General features: G+C 53.8%; 1 protein-coding gene and 1 long non-coding RNA gene across 9 annotated transcripts in view; both read right to left on the minus strand.

The window, feature by feature from the left end:
* The window catches only part of SLC19A1 (solute carrier family 19 member 1), a 22,547-nt gene that overhangs the window by 1,822 nt on the left and 9,604 nt on the right, over positions 1–11,121 (minus strand). For 4 of the 8 annotated variants that reach the window (XM_031032239.2, XM_081800916.1, XM_081800901.1 and 1 more), the window contains exons 3-5: positions 10,257–11,010; positions 9,987–10,179; positions 7,589–7,730 (exon numbers count right to left, since the gene is read on the minus strand). In XM_031032239.2, the coding sequence (XP_030888099.2) occupies positions 7,589–7,730; positions 9,987–10,179; positions 10,257–11,010 (1,089 nt within the window). The other 4 variants (XR_004076934.2, XR_004076932.2, XR_004076933.2 and 1 more) reach the window with 2 other exon arrangements.
* LOC145716696 (uncharacterized) lies at positions 1,337–7,579 on the minus strand. The gene is made up of 2 exons (XR_014139496.1): positions 6,609–7,579; positions 1,337–6,571 (listed from the first exon to the last, which is right to left on the minus strand). It is a non-coding gene; the product is annotated as an uncharacterized LOC145716696 (long non-coding RNA).

Consider the following 11,121-nt stretch of genomic DNA (forward strand, 5'->3'; position numbering starts at 1 on the left):
AGACCCCACCCTCACTCCCCGGACTCTAGCCAGACCCCACCCTCACTCCCCGGACTCTAGCCAGACCCCACCCTCACTCCCCGGACTCTAGCCAGACCCCACCCTCACTCCCCGGACTCTAGCCAGACCCCACCCTCACTCCCCGGACTCTAACCAGACCCCACCCTCACTCCCCAGACTCTAGCCAGGTGCCATGCCTCCTGCCGGTGGTGGTGGTGAAGGCACAGTGGGGAGCTGGAAAGTTTACCGCAGTAGGAACCACACAGAAAGCCTGGACTTTCACTCTCACCAGATGATAATAACCCCCAACTCCCTGCCCTGCAGAGTGAGGACTCTCACCATCACCCAGCAGCAGCAAGAACACCCCATCCCCAGTGGTGTCACTGGAGGCCTTGTGGGAGGCGATAACAAAGCACCCCTGCCCCTAACTGCGGGAGGCTGGAGGCCAGGTGGGGAGCTGGAACTCCCGTCCCCGCCCAGCAGTAATGAGGGGCCCCCCAATCCACCCTTCAGTCAGGAGAGCTGAGTGGGGAGCCTGTTACCTGGCTGTAACAAGGTACATGTTCCCAACTTCCTCTGTAGAGCAGCGTCAGGAGAAGCCAGTTACACTGGAAGGTTTCAGTTAGATCCAGATCTCGTAACATAATATCCGAAATGTCCAGGGTTCAGTCACTCACTCAGCATACCTAGAACCACAATGATCTCTAACGGAATCATGACGCAGATGTTAACATTATCGGAGAAAGACTTTAGAGCCACCAAGATGAAAATGCTTCAACAAGCAGTAACACACTAGGAACAGACGAAAACGTCCAAGAAAAGAAGGAGAAAAGATAAAGAACAGTTAGAACTGAAAATGCCATAACCAAGTTAAAAACTCAATGAATGGCCTCAACAGCAGAACAGATGAGACAGAGAAAACAATCAATGAACTGGAAGCTGGGACAACAGAAATCACCAAGTCTGAACAGAGAAAAAAGTCATAAGCAGAGCCTCATTCCCTTTTATTCCAGAAGATGTGACGCTGTGTCATGTGAATCCCACAAAAAGAAAAGAGGTTAGGGCTGGAAAAGTACTTCAGGAAATAGTGGCCGAAAACTCCCCAAATTTGGTAAGAGACATAAACCAACAGATTTGAGACACTGAGGGAACCACAAACTGGACAAACCAAAGAAAACTAGGCCAACACACTATATTTAAACTTCTGAAAGCAAAAGGCAAAGAAAAAGGAAAAAATCGTGAAAGCAGCCAGAAAAAAGTGGCACCTTAAGGGAAAAACAGTGGATTTTTCATCAGAAGCCACAAAGACCGCAAGGAAGGGACACATTTTTCAAAGTTAAAAGAGAAAACTATCAACATAGAAGCCTATATCCAGTGAATCTTCAGAAATGAAAAGGAATCAAGACACTCTCAGAAGAAGGAAAAAGAGAAAAATTTGTCACCAGCAGACCTACCCTAAAAGAATGGCTTAAAGGAGATGCTCTAAACAGAAAGGAAATCATAAAGAAGAAACCCTGGACCAATAGGAAAGAGAAAGAACACAGTGAGCCAAATCATGGGTAAATGGAAGACTTTCCTTCTCCTCTAGAATTTTCTAAATGTTTGATAGTTAAAGCAAAAGTCAGAACCCTATCTCATGCAGCTGTACTGGTACATAAAGAAAATACTTAAGACAACAGCACTATCAACAGTGGAAGGTAGAATGACATAGTAGGAGGTAAGATTTCCATACTTCCCTCAGACCAGTCATTTAACACATAAAGTCACCATCAAAAAAGCTGCACGAAGAGATATACTCAAAAAACACAACAAATAAACCAGAATAAAATTCTAAAGAATGCATAAACAATAGAAGAAAAGCAAAAATGGTACGGCAGCATAAATTCTAACACATCAACAGTTACACTAACTATAAATGGTCTAAATTCACCACTTACTAAGACAGATGTTGGCAGAATAGATTAAAAAACATGACTCAACCATATGTGGTCTACAAGAAACTCAATTCAAATATAACAATACAGTCAGGTAACAAGGGGTAGAAGAGAATATATCACGCAAACATTAATTAAAGGAAAACAGGAGTGGTTATGTTGATATCAGGTAAAGCAGACTTCAGAGAAAAGAAAATGACCAGAGGCAGAGAAAGACATTCCATTCCATAATGACCAAAAGCTCAACTCATCAAAACACACACAGCAATTCCCAAGGCACATGCAACAAACAAAAGAGCTACAAACGTGAAGCAAAAACATGACGGCACTGAAAGGAGAAATAGCCAAATCACAATTAAAGATGGAGATGCCAACACCCCTCTCTCGACAATGGAACGAGACAAAAATCACAAGGATAGAGAACAAATCAACAACACCATCAATAACAGGAGCTAACTGGAATTTATAAAACACTCTACCCAACAACAGCAGAATTCACAGCCCTTCCGAGGGTCCACGTAACATATAACAAGACAGACCACATCCTGGGCCATGAAACAAACCTCAACCGATTTAAAAGGACTGAAATCAGGTAGACTGTATTCTCTGAAAATAGAAATCAGCAACAAAAAAATGCAGGAAAATCTCGAAACACTTGGAAACTAAACAAAAGCCTTTGAACTAATTATAGGTCAAAGAGAAAGTCTCAAGAGATCAGAAAATACACTGGAGTGAACAAAAATGAAAATGCAACACACCAATTTGTGGGATGCTAAAGCAGTACTGGGAGGGAAATGCATAGCACTAAATGCAGATGTCAGAAAAGAAGGCTCGTCATTAATCTAAGCTCCCATCTCAAGAACCTAGAAAAAGACGAACAGTATAAATGTAAAGCAAGTAGAAGGAAATAATAAAGAGAAAGTTCGAGCCAGCCGCAGGAAGGCAAGACGAGGAAACATAAAACATACTAAGACCAAAACCTCCTAGAACTAACAAATGGCCTCAGCAAGACTGTAAAAGACTAACACTCAAGTGTCAACTGTATTTCTATATATTCACGACAGACACACAGATACTGCTATGAAGTGAATTGTGTCCCTCCCAAAATTCACTTGTGAAAGCCCCACCCCCAGTGTGACTGTATTGGGAGATAAAGGCCTTCAAGGAGATGATTAAGGTCAAAAGGGGTCCTAACAGTGGGCCCTATCCCAACAGGACTGGTACCCTTAGAAGGACAGCGAGGCACCAGACATGGCACACACACAGAGAAAAGGCCACGTGAGGACATAGAAGATGATGTCTACACACCAACGAGTTCCTCAGGGGGAACCAGCCCTGCTCACACCTTGATCTCAGACCTCTAGCTTCCAGGACTGTGAAAAATAAATTCCACTTAAGCCACCGGGTCTCTGGTATTCTGATATGGCAGCCCTAGCAGGCAAATGTAGACACTAAAATTAAAAATACAGTATCGTTCACAATTGCTGAAAAAACAAGGGAATACTCAGGTGTAAATCCAACATAGCAGGTATAATACTTGTACGCTGAGAACTACAAAATGCTGAAAAGAAATCAAGAAAGTCCTAAATAAGTGGAGAGATGCACCATGTTCACAGCCTAGAAGACTCGACAGAGTAAAGATGTCCATTCTCCCAGAAATGACATGGGCTTACTGCAACTCCTAGCAAAATCCCAGAAAGAATTTCGTAGGTAGACAAAATTTCTCTGAAATTTACACAGAAAGGCAAAGAAATAGCTGAAACAATTCTGAAAAAACATTTCCTAAAGCTGAAGGAATCGGTCTGCCCCATTTCAGAACTTCCCATGCGGCTGGAAAGCAGGACGCTGCAGTGACGGCAGAAGGGCAGGAGGGGAACCCAGAAACAGACTCACGCGGACATGCACCACTCGATTCTGACACACGTACAGCAGGAATTCAACAGAGAAAAGACACTCTTCTCAACAAGAGTACTGGAATGACCGGATGTCCACAGACAGAAGCAGCCCTGATGGAAACCTCACACCTCACAAAAAAATCAACTCGGAATGGACCACAGACTTCAGTGTAAAACTGCAAAACTTCATGTTCCTTTTATTTTTCATATTTTGATTTTTAGGGGGGAGAAGGAGCAGAGGGAGAGAGAATCTTAAGCAGGTCCCACACCCAGCATGGAGCCCAACGTGGGGCTCAATCTCACGACCCTGAGATCATGACCTGAGCTGAAATCAAGAGCTGGAGGCTTAACCGACTGAGCCACCCAGGTGCCCCATTTACGTTTTTTGTTTTTTAAGTTTATTTATTTTAGTAGTCTCTATACCCAATGTGGGGCTCAAACTCACAACCCCCAGATCAAGAGTTCGCATGCTCTTCCAACTGAGCCAGCCAGGCACCCCCAAACTATAAAACTTTAAAAAAGATATTGGGGAAATCTTCAAGAGCCTGGGTTATATAAAAAGTTCTTACGCTTGGCACCAAAACCCAGATCCATAAAGGGAGAAACAGATGAATCAGACCTCACCAAAATTAAAACGTTTTGCTCTGCAAAAACCGTCCGGATAGAAGAACAAGCTACAGCTACAGAGAATGCATACGAACCACATACAGGTGACCCTTGAAAAATGCAGGGGTTGGGGTGCCACGTGTGACTTCTGACTCCCGCAAAACTTAACTACTGGTAACTTACTGTTGACGGGAAGCTCTACTAGTAACACGATTAACACACTGTATATATACATTACATATCGTATTCTTACAATACAGTAAGCTACAGAAAATACTAAGAAAATCATAAAGAAAACACATCTATAGCGCTCTATCTGTTGAAAAAAGTCTACGTATACGTGGACCCATGTAGTTCAAACCGTGTCGTTCAAGGGTCCGGTATAAATCCAACAAACACCTGGGACCTACAACATACAAACGATGCTCAAAACTCAAGAGCGAGGAAACAAGCCATGCAATTAGGAAACGGGCCAGAGCGAGGGACCGTCCCTCCAGGAGACGTGCAGCCGGCACACGAGGACAGACCATCGCTGGTACCAACAGGGAGACGCGAACAGGACCACAAACAAGCACCACCCGGCGCCAGGCAGACGCTCAGTGAAAAACAGGGACGACACCGAAACTGAGCATCTGGGCAACTGGCTTTCTCGTACCTGCCGGCAGAAAGGCCAAACAGGGCAGCCACCGGGGAAACAGCTTGGCGGCTCCTTAAAAACCACGCAACCACCACGGGGGTCAGGATCGGCTCCTCTGGGCACTCGTCCCAGACAAATGAAGACCTACGTTCAATATTCAAAGCACGTGTATTCACAACAGCCAAAAACTGGGAACAACCCAGAGTCCTTCACGGGGAGCAGGTACACCAGCCGTGTCCACCACCCAACGGACACGGTGACGGACGGTGGAAGGGACGGACACACACACACATGGGCGTGTGAGCACGGTGACCCACGTGGATCTCAAGGGGGGCGGGCTGAGTGAGAAAGCCCATCCCACAGGTGACAGACCACGATTCCACTTAAGTGACACTGTTGAAAGGAGAAGACACAAAAATGGTGGAGGAACTGTAGGGTTGGGGTCAGGGGTGTGGCCGGGAACAACCGGGGCAGGGCCCTGAGGGCAGAGCCTTCTCGCTCTTGCCTGTGTAAAGTCGGCCCCCAAAGGGACGCTGCCCCGCAGGGCGTGTCCAGCAGGGAAAGTGGGAAGAGGCGTGGGTCTGTGTTACCTCTAACACTGCATATGAATGTATGGTTACTCAAGAATAGCGTAACTTAAAAAACAAGCAAACCCAGGGCGCCTGGGTGGCTCAGTGGTTAAGCGTCTGCCTTTGGCTCAGGTCGTGATCCCGGGGTCCTGGGGTCGAGCCCCGCATTGGGCTCCCTGCTTCTCCCTCTCCTCCCCCCTCATGCTGTCCCTTGCTATCTCTGTTTCTCTCTCAAATAAATAAAATCTTTAAAAAAACAAACAAGCAAGCAAACCCAGGCCAGCTCCCCACTTGCTGTGTCCTGGTTCCCACGAGTCTCCAGTCTGACCGCCGCTCCCTCTCAACACGGTGAGAATTAATGAAGGTGAACCTCAGCCAAGTGGAGTCTGGAGACTGGGAGGGCCCTGCCACTCAACCCCAATCACAGGAAGAATCACAGACCCCACAGAAGAACGCTCCGCAGAAGAGAACCACCCGCGACAGGCCCCAACAGCAGAAGTTCACGGAATCCCCTACAAGAAATCAGCCACCCCTGAAACTCGGCCATTGGGAAACCGAGAAACCGTCATCACCCTGAACTCTTGCTTTTCGCCAGTGGACTTCCGTCCAAAACAACCCCTCCCAACTTCCTCCTTCTTCCCCATAAAATATCGTTCCTCTCCTTTATGGGTCAGACTTGCCTACGGTTTTGCTTGTCCTGAGTTGCAATTCTTTGTCATTCCCAAATATGCCCATTTTTGCTATTTTAATTTTAAGGTCAAGAGCACTTGGGATGACATGAAGAGATACACAGGCTGTAAACAAGGAAAGTGAGCAAGATGAGCAGGGGCTACTTTCCCTGTGGATCCCATCAGCATTTCTAATCACAAACTAACCACCCACCTGCTTCCGGGGGGGCTCCCAGGCTGCCCACCCCCAGGCCCAGCTGCACTCCCAGCCCCTCCTGCCCCCCCCCCCCGCCGTACACACTCATCCACGTGGGGGGCTCTGCCAATCCTGCTCGCACCGGACAGTCCCAGAGCTCAGCCTGGGGGGCCCTGCAGAAGCCTGCAGACATGAGCACGTGGTTCAGACCTCCTTCTCCCCAAGGGCACTTCCAAACTCCACAGGCCAGTCTCTAAACAAGAGGGTCTGCCCCTGCCCAGCGCCTCCTCCAGGTCAGCTCTGCGGTCACCGAGGCAGGGCCAACTCAGCTCCCTCAGACGGAGGTCAGGACTTCTCTGTGGAGCCCACCAAGCCCAGGGAGGCCCGGGCTCCAGGCAGATGGAGGACGCAAGCCCCCAGGCTGAGGGCACAGATCCAGGGGCCCGGTTACCGTCCCTCCTGCATGCCTGACCTCTGGCTAACTCCAGCTGGCCCAGACAGGTCCTGCCATGGCTGAGACCACCCAGAGTCACATGTGTGAATGTCCCCCAACCTCACAGGCAACAGGAACTTTCAAGCTTTGCTCAGAAGCACCGAGAACCCCCTCAGGGTCGGACGAGGGGAGGGACTGGAGAGGAGCCAGCAGGCACCCCACTGGCTCGACTTTCCTGTCCTGCATGCAGCAGATAGCTGGCGCGTGAGCCAGGGCCTGGGTGTGACAGGCGTTGACAGAAGGGCAGAGATCTAACATGAGGGCACTGAGCTGCGACCACACAAGGAAAGGGCTCGCAGCCATGCCTCCATGCTTCCTGGGACATCAGCCAGCATGGGGAGCACGGGGGCCGGTCAGAGCTCCTCCAGAGGGGACTGCACCTGGGCCGGCCTCAGAGGTCACAGGGCGTCCGGCTGCCCCTTCCCTCCCTGCTCTGCTCCAGTCTGTGTGTCTGGCCGGAAGTGCCCAGCCCACCCTGCGCACAACTCCCCACCCCCTAGTGCGGACCTATGGTCCCAGACCCATGGAGTGGGAGATGCCGGTGGCCAGACGCTCCCATCCCCCAGGCAGCAAGGCTGAAATGGGCTCACCTGTGAGTGGACTGGGAGGCCTAGACCCCGCTTGTCAGAAACAATGAGAGTGATGATGGTCTTGAGGACGGTGGCAAGGAATGTGTTGACTCCGAAGACCAGGGCACAGAGCTCTTTAGAGAGAGAAGACGCGATCTGAAAACTGAACGGGAAAGCGGTCAAGGTGAGACTCAGCAGGGGAACGAGAAGCACCCCGGTACAACGGGGACTCGGCAAATCCCTCCCGGCATCCAGGCCACCCGCCACTCCTGGGCACACGCCCCAGGCTCTGTGAATCCGAGACTAAGGACAAGATGCACCCCCAGGAGGATGTTCAAAACGTCTCCTGGTAATTCTGGGGCAGAGATGGTCATCCTCATGAGAACGGGCAGAGCATCGTGAGGAGGGTTCTAGAAGCACGGTTGTTCTTTGTTGAAGACTTCATAAATTAGGAACGGGACAGTGAGACAAATGAGGAGTGACCGTGCACTCAGCTCCCGGTCCTCTGCAGAGAAACGGACAGGTGAAGGTATTCCCATTAAAATCCCCAAAGCGCCCCTAAAAATGAGTAACTGAACAGGAAATACTCTAGAGCTCTGAAAAGTGAAGAAGCAAACATACCCAAGAAGCCTTCCAAGAGGATGACAGAGGCCGAGGGGCTCCGCTGTGCTGGGGTCTGGGGTGGGAGCAAGACCGACCCGCCGGGCTTCTGTGACCCCCACCGGAGAGCACGCGGAGCGAGAGAGCGCGCGTCAGGCAGAGGTCTGAGGGAAACCCACACCGGGCCACGTCCCCAGCATGGCAGAACGCCACGCCACCCCTCCTCGTGTCCCCCATGTCTCCACAACCCTGAGCGGGAGCAAACCAAGCCGTGCCAGTGGGCACGGCACAAAGCTCCGACCGCATTCGGCTGACGCAGTAGAGAACCGCAGAACAAACAGGCCACTCACACCGGGGAGGAGCCAGCCCCACTGTCCCTATGGAAAGGCCAGTGGGCCTGCAGGGCCACCACGCACTTCCCGCTATCTACTGACGCCCCCTTTCCAAAGCACACGCCCTGCCTGGCCAGGCCCCTTCTGGGAGCCACCTGAGGCCATCATCCCGATTCGGAGAAAGAAACGTCGGCAAGAGGAGTTGATCTCAGGGCTGTCCTAAGAAAATACCACACGCACCACCCCCGTCAGCTGGGGCCCAGCTGCACAGCATCAGCAAGAGCCCGGTTACGCCCACATCGTGACGTGAGCCCCAGAGCGAAGCAGACAGGGCAGGAGGCAGAGGGACGAGCTCCGAGTCACGTCAGGCCAGACACCCGAATGCCAGCAGCGAGGCCTCGGGTGGGAGGAGGCACCTGTTCTCTCCTCTACACCTGCCTACATCCTGGTGACGGGACAGGGGGCGCGTGCCAAGAAAATGCTTCTGGGACGTCTGCCGGCTGAGAGAGCGTGTGGTGTGGCGGGAAGCAGGGAAGCCACGGGGAGCGGAGAGTCAGGCCTGGGGATACCGCCTGAGCTCGGGAAGCAGTGGGGACAGACGTCTGACTCGGGGTGACCAGGAGGGCCCCCCACCCTCCCCGGAGGGTGACAGAGCAGGCCCACCTGCTGGGTGCAGGAGGCACGGGGAGGGAGGCCCCTACGTGCATGTAACGTGGGCACATGGGATGTGAGCGTGTGTGGTAGGAGCACGTGTGGCATCAGCTTCGTGGAAGGGTCAGTTCGAAGGAGCACACAGAGGATCTTAGCAGCAAGCAGGACGCGGGCTGGAGAAGGTTCTGGAAGGCACAAGTGGGCCGGCGGACAGCTCTGGGGACATCCTTGGGCGTGAGGAATGCGAGGGCTCCAGGACAGCCCCAGGCGGCCGGTGAGCTGGGCCACCTGGTCACTCCCTGGCCGTGCATGTGCCACGGCCGTGCGATGGGAGGGGACAAGAAAGGCCTCGTGCACCCAGACGGGCCCACAGCAGCGCTTGGGGCCTGGAAAACAGGGGAGGGAGCTGGGAGGAGGACTCCACAAGGGCTGGAGACCGCGGCCACCAAGCAGTCTCCATGGGAGAAGCGGAGGGGACAGCGCGTGGACCGGGCTCTGCACCAAGCTCAGGGTCACAGAAGCCAGGACAGGCTGTGCTGTGGACAACGGGACACCTGGGCCCAAACGAGAGCACCCTGGGTTCACCGCTCCTCCCGACACGAGCGAGCGCACGCCACCGAACGAGCTCAGCACTGCGTGCACACACCCCTTCTGCTCCCCACAGAACATTCTGGAAGGGAGGGCTCTGTACATGTGCGGACGGTCTGTCCATCCCCAACCGGCAAGAGGAAGGTGTGTGCCCTCCGGCTGCCCGCCACTGCCCGGCTCTGGGCTCTGGCACTTCAGTGGCCTCCCAGACCGTGGCCTCCCACAGCCACCCACTCAGGTCAACTCACGTGGCAATGGGCACCAGGAACTGGTAGGCACCACGGAAGAGCACAAAAGCCAGGTAGCACAGCCAGATGTTGCTGGTGCTGTACATGAGAAAGACCAGCATGGCCTGCAGCGCCGTCACGCCCGCGATGACCAGCTTCGCCCACAGCGCCCAGTGGATCTTCACAAAGCCCGCGGAGAACGACGTGATGGCACCTGCGGAGACAGGACACGTCACCGCCATCCTGGCGGGGCGGGCAGGGCGGGCGTGGTCGGTGGAGCCGCGGGCCTACCGAGCAGGGTGGACGCGGCGTCCGCCCCCCCGTTGTAGACCGAGGTGGAGTCCGTGGTGGGGTGGACCACGTTCCACAGGATGTGCACGTAGTAGACGACCAGGTAGTAGGCGGCCGAGTTGAAGACCCACCAGAGGGACCAGAGGCGGAGCTGCGGCGACCGCAGGTTGCGCCCCAGCTCCCAGAGCATGCGCACCAGCGTCCAGTCCCGCCAGGCCCCCCGCGGCGCCCGGCCCGGCCCGGCGTCCGGGTTCATGCGGCCCAGCTCGGAGGGCGCGGCCCCGCGGCACACAGGGGCGTCGCGGTTGAAGAAGAGGCTGCGTCTGGGCCGCTTCAGGAACAGGGCGAGGACCAGGCTGAAGGCGAGGAAGCCGAGCGACACGAAGTTGAGCGTGGAGAAGGACACCCCGCCCGCGCTGACGAGCAGCTGGCCCAGCACGGAGCTGGTGAAGACGCCGAGCAGCGTGGCCGCCCGCGAGTGGCCGGCCATGCGCTGGTAGCGGGCGGGGCGCACGAGCGAGAAGATGTAGGACGAGTAGGCGATGCGGGCGGCCATGGTGACGCTGTAGAAAAGCTCCATGAGCTGCATGTGCAGCACCGAGCGGCCCAGCCACAGCAAGAGCCACACGGACACGTAGCTCAGGCTCTGCAGCACCAGCACCGGCGTGTAGCGCAGGTAGTCGGTCAGCAGGAAGATGGGCACCAGCACCGCCAGGTAGGAGTAGGACAGCACCGGCGTGATCTCGTTGGTGACCTGTGGACAGCAGGCCGGTGACGCCGGCGCCAGGGCGGCCGCGCGCTCCCGCGCCCCCAGGCCCTACGGGCTCGCGCCCTGGGGCCGCGCGGGCCCCCGCGGGGAGGACGC

Source organism: Leptonychotes weddellii, chromosome 1 (genome assembly GCF_054177405.1).
Source record: "Leptonychotes weddellii isolate Sample4059 chromosome 1, ASM5417740v2, whole genome shotgun sequence".
In the NCBI taxonomy this organism is placed as follows: domain Eukaryota; kingdom Metazoa; phylum Chordata; class Mammalia; order Carnivora; family Phocidae; genus Leptonychotes; species Leptonychotes weddellii.